We start from the raw sequence: 17,357 nt of genomic DNA on the forward strand, positions 1-17,357 counted from the left end.
TAAATATATGAACAAATTTACACATTTAATTCCTTTCATTTATATTGTCAGACAAATCAATAGGTCGATATTATTGAAAACCATAATTGAAAGGGAAAATATAGTAAATAGGAATCCATTTTTGGTTAAAACAATTTCCAATTTAACTGTTAATTTAATTGTCTCTTTTATAAGTGAAATCATACTTTTGTTTTCATTTTTTTTTCGCCAAACATCGGAGTAACTTTAGAAGTAAGCTAGTCAAAATGTTAATTATAGTGCCTATTCAAATATCAATTATCATCATAGGCTTTTTTTTAAATGTTTTTTTAGACAACCAACCTATTTCAGATAAAAGTAATCTAATTAGATGACATGTCTTTTAATTGATTTTAAAATATTAATTCCAATTTTTTATAATCAACGTCCACGTTTGCGCAGTTCACATAAATGATGAAATACCGGAAGTACTATACAACGAGAGTTAAGTACGAATTGCACAACACTCGGATCGCTCAATATGGTGGATGGAGGGATCTATGAAATGAATAAATGACGTCATTACGGTATACCCTATCTGCAGTATATATACCACGTGATCATCCTTTATCGGCCTTTTTATTCGCGTGGCAAAACCAAGGTAAGAGGTGTTTTTTTTGTCTTATGTTTAATCGTATAAAATCAGTAAAAATACTTTGCATCGTTAAGACATAATATTTTGTATGTATTCTATTACAAACTTTACATATCAATATGTTGTTATATGATGTTATTTATCAATTGGATGTTTGAATATTTAATGAAAAATTGTGCTGTACCATACCACTACATAATGCCGGTTGTTCAGTTTTCTTGAACAGAAGATTTGATTAAACTGTAGCAAAAATAATTGATATTTCATTCAAAAATAATCATATGTCTCTCTCTTAATTTCTTATTGAATAGGAAGCATATTTTTGTAGGCCTATTTTTATTTTTTAGTTAAAAATGTAACCACATTTCTGCCACTCCTCAACAATTAACATAAAGAGAAAGGGTAGCCTAAGCCTCTCTTTATATATCGAGAATGCCTACAATCTTGCATTAAAAAAGGCCTAGCTTAGGCCTATAGTAGAGATTGCCAGTAATAGTAGGGACAATTTTGCTATTTGATTTTAGCAAAGGCATGCTACACACAATACCACTTATGGTATTCCAATCATTTTGGTCGAGTTTCACATGGGTCTGCTGTGGTTTTTTTTTCATTTTGGTCACTGACTGTACCACTTGCTTGATCGCATGTTATTTAGCTAATAATATGCAGTGCTGTTCGCCAATATAATGGCTAGTGTTGCATTTTTTATTTGGTAAACTACAGTATTTATTACGTTCTCGATAATTAAAATATTATTTATATATCATTCCATCAGAAATATTTATTTTGAAAGCAACTTTCTGTCTATACGTTACGCACACATACTTGTACTTTAAAAATGATATTACAATGTCGACTGTCCTTGGTTCCTCTTCGTAAGCATTTTTACTGAGATTTCCCTTTTGCATTTCTCTTGCACCAATGGAAGCCTATGGTTTTCAAAAAAGCATGCCAGAAACGCAGCCAATTGTAATGATTTGTAACCTACCCTATGGCTACACATGGCCTAGCCAAAAACTCCATGTACTATTTTCGTGATTCAATTCTCATTTAGCATGCCAATAAATACAAATAATTTAACTACTATATTTACTTTTACTTATCGCAAATGACATTGTTGTAACTACATCTACAATCCTAATGTTGGTGTGCTTTCCTTAAAAACGTATTAAAATTCATTCATTTTAATTATCAGAATCACTTCAAAAAATCAAAATGCCTAAAGAAAAGATCCATATCAACATCGTCGTCATTGGACATGTCGACTCCGGTAAGTCAACCTCAACCGGCCATCTCATCTACAAATGTGGCGGCATCGACAAGAGAACAATTGAGAAGTTTGAGAAAGAAGCTCAGGAGATGGGCAAAGGATCTTTCAAGTATGCTTGGGTATTGGACAAGTTAAAGGCCGAGCGTGAACGTGGTATCACTATTGATATTGCTCTGTGGAAGTTCGAGACTGAAAAATTCTGTGTAACAATCATTGATGCTCCAGGGCATCGTGATTTCATCAAAAACATGATCACAGGAACATCTCAGGTACAATATTTATTCTAGATAACATTTTCCCCCATTTTAAATGTACTACGTTGCCTCTTTTAATATAGATTTACCAAAATTCAGAAAACAACAACAAAATTCTGTATTAATCGAACCCTATAACAAAATTGTAACCATGGTTCCTCACAGTGATCTGATTTGCATTATATTAGTTTATGCAAGTTTAAATAGAATATGGACAGCTACAATACCTATTTTTTTTTGCCTTTAAGAGGGCTTCTTCAAGTAAGCTGTACTGTAGAGACCCTCATAGAGCTACCCTTGTAAAATAAAGTTAAATAACTTGCTATATTTCTGATGCTGAATGTTATCATTAGTGACTTTACCAAATCTGTTGTTTTCAGGCCGATTGTGCAGTACTGATTGTTGCTGCTGGTACTGGTGAATTTGAGGCAGGTATCTCCAAGAACGGTCAAACAAGAGAACATGCACTGCTTGCATACACTCTTGGTGTCAAACAAATGATCATTGGCGTCAACAAAATGGACAACACAGAGCCCCCATACAGCGAGGTAAATATTATCTTTATTAAATAGTTATACCTTGTTTAACAAGGCCAACAGCCATAATTCGCGTGCTCTCAGAAAAAAATGAACTTTCAAAAAGTAATGTACTTTAAAACTTTTCTGTACATCAAAACAGTTCAAAAAGTACCGAAAAACGATAAAACGCATAGTGATACCGGACAGACCGACAGTAAACTATAGAGTCGCGTCCACGCGACTAAAAAGGGTTAACCCTAAACAGCATGTGCTGATCATCAAGGGGCCCTCATAAAACAAGCATATATGGAAAAACAAAAAGGACTATATAAAAATATATATATATTTGAATATTTGCTTATGTAAAAATAACAATAGATAACTAATAAATGAATACAATTATTGGAAAATTTAGGTTTTAAATGGTTGGGGTTTTTTTTTTTGTGCTGTTATTTTTTAATGTACTGTTGCTTTTTAATTTTGATTGTAGGCTCGATTCAAAGAAATTGTGAAAGAAGTTACTGGTTATGTAAAGAAAGTAGGTTACAACCCCAAGGCTGTTGCATTTGTCCCAATTTCTGGTTGGCATGGTGATAACATGTTGGAAGCCTCTAGCAACATGCCCTGGTACAAGGGATGGTCAGTTGAACGCAAGGAAGGCAACGCAAGTGGAAAAACTCTTTTCAATGCTCTAGATGCTATTATTCCTCCAAAGAGGCCAACAGACAAACCTCTTCGTCTACCACTCCAGGATGTCTACAAAATTGGAGGTAAGCTTTGGTTTAAAAACCCAACCTCACCGCCACGCGTGTGCGCAAAAAAAGATCCTACAGATGAACATTTGTAGCAAATTAGACTTGCTTATCTCAAAAGTAAAATCCTAACCATAATCTCGCGAGTTTCAGTTGCGTTATACAGCATGCGTTTTCTTTTTTCGTGTATGGCAAACGCATATGTTTTTACCATGATTATTTTTCCCAGGGTTTGCCTGAAAAATAAGGTCCCTTAAATTTGTCAATTTTTGTTATAGGTATTGGAACAGTGCCAGTAGGCCGTGTGGAGACCGGTATCATCAAGCCAGGTGTTGTAGTTTCATTTGCACCTGCCAACATCACAACTGAGGTCAAGTCTGTTGAAATGCATCACGAATCCATGGCAGAGGCTTTACCTGGAGACAACGTTGGTTTCAATGTCAAAAACGTGTCCGTTAAGGAGATCCGTCGTGGCAACGTTGCCGGAGATTCAAAGAATGATCCTCCAAAAGAAGCCAAGAACTTCACCGCACAGGTATAGTGGCATTTCTTTTTTTTAGTTGTATTTATATGCAGGTTTATCTATTAACTTACTAGATATCATTAAGTTATTGTGTATTATATGTTGTTGTGGAAATAAATAGAAATTGAATTGAAATTTTCAGTTCAAATATGCACAATCATGTTGCATGCTCCAGTGTTACCTCACCCCTGTGAGAAGGGAAATCTCCTTGAAAATGATCCTAAATCTTCAATTTTAGAGATATTTAAATCGACTATTATCTTCTTCTAGGTTATTGTTCTTAACCATCCCGGTCAAATCAAGCAAGGATACGCACCAGTCTTGGATTGCCATACTGCTCACATTGCTTGCAAGTTTGCAGAACTCATTGAGAAGATTGATCGTCGTTCTGGCAAGAAGCTCGAAGACGCGCCACAATTTGTCAAGAGTGGCGATGCTGCTATTGTAACACTTGTTCCAAGCAAGCCAATGTGCGTTGAAGCCTTCTCCGAATACCCACCCCTTGGTCGATTCGCTGTCCGTGACATGAAGCAAACCGTTGCTGTAGGAGTAATCAAATCTGTCGAAAAGATGGAGAAAGGCCAGAAAGTAACAAAATCTGCTGCAAAGGCCACCAAGAAGAAGTGATGTCTGGCAGACCGCCACAAAGGTTTAACTGATGCATACTCCATAGCAATTCGATCATGCCTCATCACCTCTATAAACTCTATCATGAATATATGTTTAAGAAAGTGGCTGTCCTCTACAAAAAGTCACAGAAAATGTTTCAGAAGAAAAAACGAGTACAGTACATGTAACTTTAATTTAAATATATTATTTTAAACATGCATTTCATTTATAAACTCCTCATTTAAAAAGATTTTAATCCATAAGAAAGCCAGGATTTCATTTTCAGTCTTGTATGTGTTCCATGTAAAGTTGGCAGTAACAATAAATTCAATATTTACAATGTACATTGCTTACGTATTTTCTACATTTTGCATATAATAGACGATTTACAATAAAATTACACAGCCGGTTGTTATAAGGCTGCAGAACATGTATAGTACGACTACACTAAATGGTGGGAACGAGTAAGATGCTGTTGATGTGGTTTTATAAGGCTAGGAGATCATTACATGTGTGCGTACCTTGTATTAGGGACTTAAATTTGAGTGATGTTCGTGGATCGTAGTCTACTATACGTTTAAATTAATACTTTCTAATCGGGTCTTTCACACGGTTGGTTCTGTTACGACGAATTGAACATTAATGTGACGCTCCACACGGCTATCGATATGCGCGAAAACTAAACATTGATGTTCGATTGGATTTTCCGGCTCTTCTAATAATTAAAGAAACGTACAAATATAGAATCTGCGATTGACGGGTGGTTTCCACTGAAATACACTTCTCAGAAAATGCCTTGTTGGCATTCAGCTTGCACATATAAAAAATGGCGTTCATAGGGTAGCAGTCAACATAAAAAGTCTGAGTCAATTTTAGTACAGTATTTTATGTGTGCCGAGTCAGTTGTCTAGAACCAAGAAGCGTACAACATTGATTTTAACAAATTCACAAAAAGAGCAAAATTCTTTTTTTTTCTTTTTATTCACCAGTTTAACTGAACTTAAATGGTAATTGTTTTGTATATGGTATATTAGAATGGTTCTTTTAAGATGTTGCTATTTTATTTCTTCGGTATTGTGGTTTCTAGTTTGAAAGCGGGTACTAGTTATACAGGATACTAACGAATACTAAACTTGCATATATGTTATACTATATGGCTCAATGGTAATAATTTGAGCCGATTATTATCGATAACAAGTTTAAGATTCCCCTCCAAGAGTTTCCTTGTCGAAGATGTACTCTCCAAGGCCTGTGCCAACTCTCTTCAGATTAGCAACGTAGTCGGACAGCTCTTTAATGGCTTCAACTTGCTCAGTCAAGAAGTTTGCCTCCAAGAAGTCGCACATCTGAAATAAAAGCAATACAATGATAAATTTGTGGCAAATTAATATTTATTGGATCGACACTTTTTTAACAGTGACGCACATGTGTCCAAACAAATTACAAAATTACTTAAAATCTATACAAAAACAAGGACTGAAATGATAGAGCAAAGTAAAACATTTTGTATGTACCTGTTTGTCGCCATGTTTGTCAGCGATGTTGTGCATCTCCAGAAGAGAGTTGTTGACGTTCTTCTCCAAGTCGAGAGCGGTCTGCATTGCTTCCAAACAGCTTCCCCAATCATCTTTGTCCGGTTTCTATTAACAAAGATCAAATAATATATTGATATAATTTATAAAGCTTTATGTGACAAAAAAATGTGATGTGCCCATATATGGACATGATGTCATATCACTACCATATTTAGGCATATCACCATCATATTTGGGCAAATCACACTTTTTTTGTTAAACTAGTTTAATAGTGTAGACAGAGCTTAAATCATGGGGTAAAAAAAAATTTAAAACAAATTGATGAACCATTTTACTATTTTAGTGACTTTCATTGCAACACTTAAAATGTTTTAATTCTTACACAGATGTTCTGCAGAACAACTCGTCCACCACGTTGGTTCTGGAACTTCATAAACTTTTGAGCATGCTCATTCTCTTCTTCGTGGTTCTTCTTGAAGAAGCGTCTGAACCCTGGCAGAGCAATGTCATCCCGGTCAAAGTGGTATGCCTGACAAAATTTATTTAAATTAAAGGATAACTAAATAAATAAATTGATACTGTAATTATTATATCTATTTACTACCTCTACCTAGTCTAAAAAAGTAATGTAGCCAACATCGATTGGCGGCGCTATACAATTTTTGCACATTACTTCATTCTCGACTTAGTAACCCGGATGTGCTTATGACGTTTTCGCCTCGCACACAGTGTGCTAGGCCTATGAAAGACTCAAGAAAGCGGCGCGCGGGAAGCCATTCTACTCACCATAGAAAGGTACACGTATGAGGCGTACAGTTCCAAGTTGATTTGCTTGTTGACAGCAGCTTCTGATTCAGAGTGATAGTTTTGTCGTGGAAGAGACTGTGCCATGGTTAGCGGTGAATTGTTTAGAATGTTATGAAATTATTAAAAATATCAATACTTTGCAGGGTAGAAGCGCCGTTCCGTTTCGTCACTGCGAAAGCAAAAACAGGATCACTTCAATGAGTTGCTAAACCACGGGATAGCGTTCTTTTATACCGTTCTGGCTATTCCATCAGTTTGACATACCCCTTTAATGACTTGCAAAAATTTGTCATCAAATATTATATTATTCTGTATGGATTACGATTTATTCATTTTTTATTGAAACATTATTTATACATTTAATACTAAATAAAATTACACTTTCAATCAAAATGAAAATTTTAAGTAAGTAATATAACCGTACGTAGTCGAATTAACCGATAGAAGGTAGGTAGTCGCAAATGATGGAATGTCAATAATATATTGCGCAATATATAAATTAACAATGACTGACCATGATCGACAATCTATTATATATCACAATCACGAGATCTTTGCTCACGTCACTATCTTTTTTGTCACCATTAAGCGCTTATCGTGGGAGTGAATCGGTTAAACAAGAATTTAATTACTTAATTTGCCGCACACAAGGGCGGGCCGCCAAATTTATATCGCGCGCGTATAGTGTGACGCAAACCTGGTGGGTTCATACCAATCAATAATATAGGCCCTAATATCCCCCAACCCAAAATGACCAAAGGTGCATACATTATTGTACCCTGAAGTTTTCTTAACAATTGGTTTTTAAATTGGTGAATGTTTGACAAAAGTTGGAGCTCCAACAAAGACATTCAACAACATACCGGCCGTTTAATAGCACTATAAACAACCAGGGAAGAGTTTCAGTAGGATCGGACCAGGAAGTTGTAATTAGAGTTGTAAATAACAACTTCCTGATAGGACACAACTGGGATATATTTGCTACTTTACATATTTTTGTTTTCCTTCATTGCTATGTAAAACAATGTATTTACTTTTTACTCATGAAGGTACGTACAAACATGGATTAAAGAATAGTACAAATAATGGTACAAATAACTATAATTTACTGATGCGCGCGCTTCATCTTTCTCTTCTGCTTCTCTCTAAATTTCCTTTTCCCTTCTTTTTTCCGTTTCTTCTCTTGCTTTAATTTTCTTTTTCCTCTCTTCTTCTTTCCTGCAAATTTGTTTGTGAATTATCTTAGTTTACAATATTTTGTTATTTCCATGATATGATAATACGTAGATATCAATAATGATAATACTTACTTAGATCTCAATCTCAGTCACGTTTATGACTCAACCTTTATCTAGGCGTTCCATAAGTGTGTTGTTGTGGTTATGGATGAATGAGTTTTACTCACACTTGTTTCGTCACGCACAGTACAGTAGTTGAATAGAAGTAGTCGTAGTATTTGTACGTTCATTCATTGTTTTCTAAACAATAATATTTCTAAATTGTAGACACTAACAAATAGAATATTTAGAATGTTCCATAGCCTTAATAAGTTGAAAGTTGCACGTAACTTAGCTAGGTCTACACAACTTACTAGTCACTACAGTCAAACAGTAATCTAGAGTACTAGTAATATTTAATAAGTAAGCCTATCTAGATAGACTATTTTTATAAGTACAGATAATTATAGGCAGGGCGGCCGCCCTCTCTGCCTGTCTGGACCACTACTAGGTCCCCTACTACTAGCCTGCCTATATTATTAATGAACTGTAGTAATTGCATAAACTGTACACAGGTAAATCTTTTACACCCCAGCCAGGATCATTGTTTGCTGTGCTGATATAATAAAATAGGACGATAAATACTATCTAGGCCTATTTAGTATTAATAGATTAATGCATAGAAGTGTAAAAAATAGCTAAATTACAAACTTTGCATTATTTTAAAGCTTTTTTATGTCATCAGTACATATATATATATAATAAAAACTAAACATTTTAGATTTTCTGCCTGGTTTTGGTCTTGCTGTACACAAATTGTATCCAACAGAAACATGAATATGTTTTTATACTGTACATTATTGAACTTTAGACTCTGATACCAACTCCACCTAATTTTTCATTTACTAATGTGAAAGATAATCATCATGATCTTTACTCCATTGATGAATTCCCAACATTCCGCATTTATGCTCGTAGTTGACGCCTGTTGGAAATTTATGTGATGTGTCTTATTTGTATTTTTTCTATTGTTTGTGGATGCCGTATGTTCTTAATATTATTTTGTTATATAATACATAGGCCTAGAAACAATAGAGATTCATTATCTCTATGTGAGTAAACTTAAAGCCCACCAGACTATTATTTGATTACGAACTTCGAACTGTACTTACATAAGAGTGATATAGCATTATCTCATGCATTGTGTGTTTTGAAACAGCTCAAACAAAGTATAAAGATTTAGTATTTTATATTAATTTTGTTTTTCGTAATTTATTTCTAAGCTTTGTATTTTACTGCATTTTACAGGTACCTTAAAGCGTACAATGGGAGGAAGCGCGTCTAAAGGTAAGGCTTCAACGATTTAACGTGAACTACAGGAGCGCTGCTGTCAAATAAACACCCTCTTTAAAACAAGCAGATTCAGGGAACAGGCTAGAAATAGGTGCACACTCATTTGGCAGCTAAAATGAAATTCTAAACTACTTTTTGATCTATTTGTTACTATACAGTAGTATTAATATTACTGTATGTTAGTACTTTCTCCTATTCCCGATATGCCTCTTGTCAATCAGGGGACAGGGTAGAAATAGGTGCACATTCATGCACCACCCATTTGGCAGCTAAAATGAAATTCTAAACTACTTTTTGATCTATAATACCAAATATAATCAATCACCCTAAATGCTTAAAATCACATGCATGCACTGGCTATAGGTTTTCTTTTTTATTATTCCTGTGTATAAAATAGTTTATTTCAATTGATTTTTGCATACAGTAATTTTATATCTTGTTTTTCAGAAACTGTGTTCAAGTCTAGCTACTGGAGCACACCAACATATCGGTAATTTTAAAGATTTAATTGGATTTATTAGAGATCATGTCAACATTATTCTACTGCAGTAGCTGCAGTAATTATAGCATATTTTGGATAATCATAGATACACATTGTTTTTGCAGTGACTAACTTTAAAAAGGGAATTTGCAGTAACTTCAGTAAAATGATTTTGCCATAATCCTTTTTTTGTTCATTTACTTTTGCCCTTTATAAATTTTAAAACCCCAAATACAGTCCCATACTATAATGCTTGGTCTCAAATTGTTTGTGGTCTAAAGGCTTTCAAACTTTATTTACAATTTTGTTAATTTCTTGGGGATTTCTCCCAATTAGCATTCCAGCTCTGGTGTTCCAGGAAGACCATTTCTTGGCGTTTTCTGAAAAGCGACTAACTGGATCGAAAGACTATGGACCAATGAAAATGGTAATTAAAAGAAGGCTCTTAAAAGGTGACAATGTCAACTGGAGTCCTGAGACATGCTTATATCCTGTAACAGAAACTGGAAAAAGGTTTGGTATTTTTATTTTAAGTCATTTTATACATTTTGGTAAAACGGCGAACATTTTGTAGTTTATATCAGCTGCTGCTTTTACAGATTTTTTCGAGAGCTTTCCCAACTTTCATAAGTCCTTGATTGACACCGAAGTGTTAATTTACAGTGTTCTGAAACTATTGGTAGCTTAGGGTGGAGAAAATATAATTGTTAAATTAAAATAATGGAGATGAAAGTTCACCAATACAAAGATATCAGACGTTCATGTTAAGAAAAACAATAAATAGATAAATATACATATTTTTCTACACGAAACAAAAGAATTATAAAAGTTTTCATATTAGAATTATAGAATAATTCTGTCTTTGATGAAAATGATATTTAAAAAAATCATTGTTTATTGTAGGGGTTATTACCCCGGGGAACTGGTTCACAAAATAGTTCTGGGGACAGGAAAGGACAGTGAATAATTTGCTTTTGGTAATCCTTGGCCACATGTGCCTAAATACATAAAATAAATAAATAAAATTGTAGTATTAATACAGTAGGCTTTTAGTCAGCTTTATGACTTTCCTTTTCTGACACATTTACATTTTCTCAACTGTACATTTGAATTGTACATTCTTATTTAGAACCCCTGTGAGTTTAGTTTTCAAATGAAAGCTCGCTGAAATTAATGTTCCTGTATCTCTCTTTTCTTTTTTTTAAAAGGCCAATGAATCCCGTTCCTATTGTTATCGATGAAACTCACGTCATCTTACTGTTCAACACTTTCCCGGAGAACATGCCGCAAAGTGACGTAACAAATAGTGACACCCGCGTATGGAATTTATTGATCACACAGAGTCATGATGGTGGAGAGACTTGGAAATCTTCCCGTGAACTGCCGGTTGACAAGATCTTTTCTAATTTTGAAAGTGGGATACCATCTTATTGCGCTATTGGTATGTTTATTTCTTTTCCAGTCCAATCAAAGATTTGTCAATCGTGGCTATCTGTTAGAATGTAAATAAAGTTGTGTTTTGTCAAGATAAAAACGAGCAGTTTAGTTGATAATAGTATCCTAATAATCGCAGAATTTGGCCTGATACTTCAACTATGCCCCTTTTGGTTAACTAAAGCCAAAAATGTCCACAATGCACATCAGCATATTTGGAAAGTGCCTGGCTTTAACTATGTTTACAGTATGGTACTTTCTTAGATGCTGATGCCCAGTATTGTTTAACTTGGAAGTGATTTTTAAAAATGTAAATGCCCTCTACATTTTTGCCTAACCATTTGAACGTATCCCATACAAGGTAATTTTCAGGTCACTGAATTGCACTTTTTGAGCATTTGACCTTTGACCTAGGTCAAAAAATAAAAATGCAATTTTTCGGAATGCCAAAACTTTTCACATAACAATAAAACCAACAATTTCAGAAAGTTACAGTCATAAAAATGTATTTTGCATTTTTCCTAAACCTATTAAAAATACCTTATTTAGCCTCAGTCACTTGGGGTAGAAACCTCACGTCTTCAAAGGGTTAAGTTTCCTGTTTAAAAAAATAAATGTATAGTACCAAATAATTTTTAAACTACGTACACAATTAATTATCCTAATGTATTATTATACAGGACCTGGTCATGCTATCAAGCTAGATTCAGGAAAGTTAATTGTGTCTGGAAATGTTGGATGGCCAAAATCCAAAAATACAAGTAAGTTACAGTGGTGTGCTAAAAATAGAATGTCATTCGCCTATACAGTTGACCCCAAAATTGACCTCTTTCTGTGTGTTTCCAAATGGCATATATTACAAATACCTTCATTGTGATTTACAGTACATTGTACATTATGCATTGCAAGGCCGTTGCGAGAGGTAAAAAACAGCAAGGCACAAATTACTATTAGTAATTAGTAATATACAACTGACGATCTCTGATGGGGAATTGTGGTGGGTAGTGAAAATTTTGGACGAGGCGAATGCTCATCTGCCTCATGCTGGCCACAGCCCTGGTATGCGTAAGCCCTTGATACTCAATCCCCAGTTTTATCTTGTTGCTTATATTAATTACTTTGTAAATCCAATATGGGTCAAAATTTAATTTACAGAGAGTCAACCATTTGCTATCATAAGTGAAAATAATGGAGAAACATGGCATATGGGAGGTTTAATTCCGTTGCCTGAAATTGATGGAAAGAAAATTTCAGCAGGCGAATGTCAGGTACCAAAGATTGAATTAATTTTCAAGGATTATGTAGAAAGTTTTGTCATTTGTTGTTTATGAGAATGTCAGACATATTTCAAATACTTATTTCTTTTTTTCAATTAAAATTTAAATCACTTATTTCTACAGTAAAACGAATTTGATTTCTGAATATGTTCATATATTTTTTCTTTGCCCCATTATTAATAATTTTTTTTTCTTGATGCATAAAGGTCTGTCTACACTATCAAACTTTATGTGATGTGCCCATATATGGACATGATGATGTCACATCACTACCATCTTTGGGCATATCACTACCATATTTGAGCACATCACACTTTTTTTGTCAAATTAGTTTGATAGTGTAGACAGAGCTTTAGTTAAAACTGTAATTATTTATACAAATAATTTGTTATTATTTGTAGCCAGTTGACATAGGATCAGACAATGTTGTGATAAACTGTAGGACTGGAGGCACCTATCCACGTTTCCAGTGCTATAGCTCTGATGGATGTAAAACATTTAGTGACTCACAGGTGATGGAAACATTAATTGAACCGAAAAATGGTTGCCAGGTTAGTTTTTTTTTCCACCCATTTCAGGACTCCACTTACTACTATACTATGTCTAGTAAAATGCATTCAACACACAGATTATGTGCCTGATTGCAACTAGCTGGGGCTAAATAAAATAAAAATTTATCGAGCGATCCCATTTTTGGAGTCTTGCGGCAAGTCTACCTTGTACCCTGCACAGCCGTGAGCTGATATTTCCATGCTCAAAAAGTCTGTATTATTTGATTTGGCCACTACCAGTGATGTAGCCACAAGAAATAAATGGTCCGGTTTTCGCAAAAAAAAGGGAACAATCTCTGTTCAAGCCATTGGGTTGTCAAAGGCCTCTGTGAAAAAGTTGTCAGGTTGAAGCCTTATCAACCGTACTGGTGGCTACAGCCCTGACTACTGCTTAGTTTCCCAAGTTACATAGGGCCTAGTTTTTAAAATAATGTATGTATTACTTGTAGGGGAGCACTATTGGTTTTAAAGCAACCGATTCGAAGCTTCCTGAAGACCCTGAAATGAAAGACCTACGCTGGGCACTGTTTAGTAATCCAGATTGCAGACTATTGAGGAGGAACCTTTCCGTGCGTTTAAGCAAGGACAAATGCCAGACTTGGTCTGACCCTCCAATCAAAGTCCTCGAAACTCTTGGTTGTGCTTACTCGGATTTGGCAGCATTCATTCAAGACGGTGAGCAAACGTTTGCGTGTCTTTTTGAACGTAACAAGACATTGTTACGAAATATTGAGTTTACGACCTTTACACTTGATGACTAGCCAACCCTTGCCCTTCTTTCTTGACCTCATTTACATACATAAATACGTCATTGCACAAGTTTGACCTCATTTACATTTTAATTGGACCAATCAAGACATATTTGTCCAGCACATACAGTATGAAAGACGTCATTGCACAAGTCTGGATTGTAAGTTTCTGGTATTGTTGAAATAACTCTGGATATATTTGTTACTCTTTAGTGAATCTAGTTACTCTTTAGCTGACCCAGTTACTCTTTAGCCGACCTAGTTAATCTTCAGCAGACCCAATTACTCTTTAGCTGACCAAGAATGCCTTCTTGCCCCAGTGTATTGAACCCATGAAAGGCTAAATTATTTAAGCCTGGAAGTTTACATTCTTGGATGGTTGTTATACAGTAACACAGCATTGTTTCTTTGTTATTTTATGTTGTATATTAATTATACAATTATTTTAGCTGACCTAGTTAATCTTCAGCTGACCCAGTTACACTTTAGCTGACCAAGAATGTCTTCTTGTCCCAGTGTATTGAACCCATGAAAGGCTAAATTAATTTAAGCCTGGAAGTTAACATTCTTGGATGGTTGTTATATACCAATCACAGAATTGATTCTTTGTTATTCTATGTTGCATATTAATTATACAATTATATTAGCCGACCTAGTTAATCTTCAGCTGACCCAGTTACACTTTAGCTGACCAAGAATATCTTCTTGCCCCAGTGTATTGAACCTATGAAAGGCTAAATTATTTAAGCCTGGAAGTTAACATTCTTGGGTGGTTGTTATATACCAATCACAGCATTGATTCTTTGTTGTTCTATGTATATTAATTATATCATTATTTTAGCATTTAAAATGACAGAACTGGAATGACATATATTTATTTATTATTTCTGGACAGTTTAAACTTATATAAGTTGTATAATTGTACTTATCTTGCAATTGACTAAGTTGATATAACTACCTCAAATTGGACATCATGTATCATATTATTGTTTGACTATTTAAATCAAAATACACTTTAATTACTAGTACTTATTTTTGTTGAAACTAAATTATGCAGTAAGTAAATTATGACAAGCAGAAATCATGTTATATTTTGATGAAATTAGACTTATTGAAGATGATTTACATTGAAATAAAGATTAATTATGAACATGGTTAGTGTTATTATTATTTTTATTCCAGTTGAGAATTTCTCACTTCAATTGAATCTTGTTTTATTTTGCACTATGTTGGTGGACTTTGATGTTTGTTTGTGGAAATTAAGTAAAAATAAACAAAATATTTTTTTAAAAATATTTACCTTTACAGCAAATATAATTTGCAATACAGAATATAGCTTTATTATTACTTACTTATATAGTACTGTATTATACAGGTATTAAAATTATTGAAATATAAATTGCAAAAACATTATTGAACACCAAAAAGTGTTTATATTATTTCTAAAAAATATAATACATATTCCTTTGCACATAATTATAAATTAAAAACTATAAAATCACTACCTACTAGTATGGTATACTCTAGCTATAGAGATTTTGTTGATGTTAATAAATGTATATAGCACTTTTAACAACAGATTATTTTAAATTAGAACTAAAAAGGAGTTTTTTAAAGGGTTTTGAAAACTTTGATATAAGGTGAAAGTATGTTTAATAAAATGCTAGGCACTTTATTTAATATGGTCCTCTTACTTTCTAAAATTAAATTTCTAAGCTTGTTTGTTTAAGATGAATGAAAGTACAGGAGGTATAAGGCTCTTCTATACACTTTATGTGATGTGCCCATATATGGACATGATGATGTCATATCACTACCATTGGGTAGATCAAGATCACACTTTGTCACATAATGTTTGATAGTGTAAACAGAGCTTAAAGTTCTGTCTACACTATCAAACTTTGTGAGAAAAACATGTGATGTGCCCATATGGACATGATGATGTCATACCACTACCATATTTAAGCATATCATACCATATTTTGGCACGTCACACTTTTTTTGTCAAACTAGTTGTTGATAGTGTAAACAGAGCTTAAGATCCGAAGCATTGATATTACTTCAAATCAAACAATATTAACAAATCAGCAAACACCATTATTACAAGTGATTCAGAACATCTTGAAGAAAAGCCCATATGTAAGGTAGAGGTAGAAATAGATGGTAGATCCGAAGCGATGAAGCGTGACTTACAACCTCACTATAGTTGCCTGGAGACTGTAGATGTTTCTGTTGCTTCAGACTACATCGTACACATTGTGGATACAGTTTCTGTTGAACCTTTGGGTACCGCAACAACCCAAGTAAGTACTTCTTTGTCTTATTGTTACGTGACAACTATAAAAGAATATAACATTATTATTATGATTAATTTATTCACTTTTTAACTTTTACTTTATCCTCTCCCCCTTCGTCCACAACTCAATCGGCCTACAGTATGTTCACTTACTGATAGTGGGGGTTGATGATCAGCAATAAATGATTTTATAAACCATTTTCTTCCACATGTGTGGCAGCCAAATTTCTGTCCTATCTGCACAATCTTTTGTCTTTGACTTTTGTGGGCGTATCGATGAGAACCGACAATTCCTTCATTTGCAAACGCACCTGAAATGAATAATAAGTCGTAAATTTTAATTTATCTATATTTTAAATAAATGGAATTAATCATAAATTTTCAAACTGTATTTTAAAGTTTTTTAAATGTTTGTGTGCATACCTGGAGATTTGACAGTACTCGGAAGAACAGATGCAAAACGCCCTCTAAAAACTTTGAATACAATAACTGTTCCAATAAAGTACGCAGCCAACAATTTCCAGTCTTTGTCATCAAGGATGTATGGTTTAGGCAACTTGAAGATGGCAGGTTCATCTAATGAGATTAAGAAGAAATGTTTTGTTTTATTTAATTTATCGCCATCATCATTTAATTTAATAAAATATTAATACCAGTATGTATTATTAAATAATATTCATAAATAAAATGCCTTCTAAAATTTGAGACTGTGAGTCTGTGAAAAGAAGTAAAAAACATTTAAAAGAAAATGGATCGATTTAAGAAAATAATATACAAACCCAAACTCACATACCTTGCCAATAATAGTAATTCGGTTGTTTTACCCGGAGCCGGTAAGAAGCCTCAGTCACGGCGATGGCCGAAGCGCATCCCGATAGTCCCACAGCAGCTAGGCCTAGAACAGGGGCCAATAAATGCCCATTTGCTATTGAAATTGTCCTGAAAACAATGTGTTGAATTAAACCCAGACTTACAGGGAATACAAGCGCACCGATAGATGATGAATATAAAACTGTTTTGCTGTCGTACGACCATAAATCAACGACCTTTTTTGTCGCTGAATAAACATCTTGAATTCCCCTCATTTTCCAAAAAAACATAAACACAAAAATTACACA

General features: G+C 34.1%; 4 protein-coding genes across 4 annotated transcripts; 2 read left to right on the forward strand and 2 right to left on the reverse strand.

Moving 5' to 3' along the window:
• Positions 1 to 492: 492 nt before the first annotated feature.
• On the forward strand, positions 493 to 4,883 carry LOC144841250 (elongation factor 1-alpha). Its single transcript, XM_078697511.1, has 6 exons — positions 493 to 619; positions 1,809 to 2,152; positions 2,518 to 2,685; positions 3,146 to 3,425; positions 3,686 to 3,942; positions 4,201 to 4,883. The coding sequence occupies exons 1-6, from the start codon at positions 532 to 534 to the stop codon at positions 4,555 to 4,557; spliced, it is 1,494 nt and encodes a 497-aa protein (XP_078553637.1). The 5' UTR covers positions 493 to 531; the 3' UTR covers positions 4,558 to 4,883.
• A 618-nt stretch (positions 4,884 to 5,501) lies between these two features.
• Positions 5,502 to 7,095, reverse strand: LOC144840421 (soma ferritin-like). The gene is made up of 4 exons (XM_078696233.1): positions 6,861 to 7,095; positions 6,457 to 6,603; positions 6,054 to 6,179; positions 5,502 to 5,885 (listed from the first exon to the last, which is right to left on the reverse strand). The coding sequence occupies exons 1-4, from the start codon at positions 6,963 to 6,965 to the stop codon at positions 5,739 to 5,741; spliced, it is 525 nt and encodes a 174-aa protein (XP_078552359.1). The 5' UTR covers positions 6,966 to 7,095; the 3' UTR covers positions 5,502 to 5,738.
• Positions 7,096 to 8,299: 1,204 nt separating this feature from the next.
• LOC144840409 (sialidase-2-like) lies at positions 8,300 to 14,984 on the forward strand. Its single transcript, XM_078696219.1, has 9 exons — positions 8,300 to 8,339; positions 9,407 to 9,445; positions 9,899 to 9,941; positions 10,269 to 10,445; positions 11,141 to 11,373; positions 12,047 to 12,127; positions 12,522 to 12,634; positions 13,045 to 13,194; positions 13,644 to 14,984. The coding sequence occupies exons 2-9, from the start codon at positions 9,424 to 9,426 to the stop codon at positions 13,953 to 13,955; spliced, it is 1,131 nt and encodes a 376-aa protein (XP_078552345.1). The 5' UTR covers positions 8,300 to 8,339; positions 9,407 to 9,423; the 3' UTR covers positions 13,956 to 14,984.
• Positions 14,985 to 15,043: 59 nt separating this feature from the next.
• Positions 15,044 to 17,344, reverse strand: LOC144840425 (uncharacterized). The gene is made up of 4 exons (XM_078696240.1): positions 17,033 to 17,344; positions 16,663 to 16,815; positions 16,393 to 16,550; positions 15,044 to 16,280 (listed from the first exon to the last, which is right to left on the reverse strand). The coding sequence occupies exons 1-4, from the start codon at positions 17,337 to 17,339 to the stop codon at positions 16,044 to 16,046; spliced, it is 855 nt and encodes a 284-aa protein (XP_078552366.1). The 5' UTR covers positions 17,340 to 17,344; the 3' UTR covers positions 15,044 to 16,043.
• Positions 17,345 to 17,357: the final 13 nt, after the last annotated feature.

The sequence above is a fragment of the Antedon bifida genome, chromosome 4, assembly GCF_963402885.1.
Source record: "Antedon bifida chromosome 4, ecAntBifi1.1, whole genome shotgun sequence".
NCBI lineage: Eukaryota > Metazoa > Echinodermata > Crinoidea > Comatulida > Antedonidae > Antedon > Antedon bifida.

Excerpts from the sequence above, each read along its gene's own strand:
- LOC144840409 (XM_078696219.1), top strand. The coding sequence starts at position 9,424 with ATGGGAGGAAGCGCGTCTAAAG. Across the intron at positions 10,446-11,140 it reads GTAACAGAAACTGGAAAAAG|GCCAATGAATCCCGTTCCTA; the intron begins GTTTGGTATTTT and ends TTTTTTTAAAAG. Across the intron at positions 11,374-12,046 it reads ACCATCTTATTGCGCTATTG|GACCTGGTCATGCTATCAAG; the intron begins GTATGTTTATTT and ends ATTATTATACAG.
- LOC144840425 (XM_078696240.1), bottom strand. The coding sequence starts at position 17,339 with ATGTTTTTTTGGAAAATGAGGGGAATTCAAGATGTTTATTCAGCGACA. Across the intron at positions 16,816-17,032 it reads GAATTACTATTATTGGCAAG|ATGAACCTGCCATCTTCAAG; the intron begins GTATGTGAGTTT and ends TAATCTCATTAG. Across the intron at positions 16,551-16,662 it reads GAGTACTGTCAAATCTCCAG|GTGCGTTTGCAAATGAAGGA; the intron begins GTATGCACACAA and ends TATTCATTTCAG.
- LOC144841250 (XM_078697511.1), top strand. The coding sequence starts at position 532 with ATGACGTCATTACGGTATACCCTATCTGCAGTATATATACCACGTGAT. Across the intron at positions 2,153-2,517 it reads TGATCACAGGAACATCTCAG|GCCGATTGTGCAGTACTGAT; the intron begins GTACAATATTTA and ends TGTTGTTTTCAG. Across the intron at positions 3,943-4,200 it reads CCAAGAACTTCACCGCACAG|GTTATTGTTCTTAACCATCC; the intron begins GTATAGTGGCAT and ends ATCTTCTTCTAG.
- LOC144840421 (XM_078696233.1), bottom strand. The coding sequence starts at position 6,965 with ATGGCACAGTCTCTTCCACGACAAAACTATCACTCTGAATCAGAAGCT. Across the intron at positions 6,180-6,456 it reads TTGTTCTGCAGAACATCTGT|AAACCGGACAAAGATGATTG; the intron begins GTAAGAATTAAA and ends CTTTGTTAATAG. Across the intron at positions 5,886-6,053 it reads ACAAACATGGCGACAAACAG|ATGTGCGACTTCTTGGAGGC; the intron begins GTACATACAAAA and ends CTTTTATTTCAG.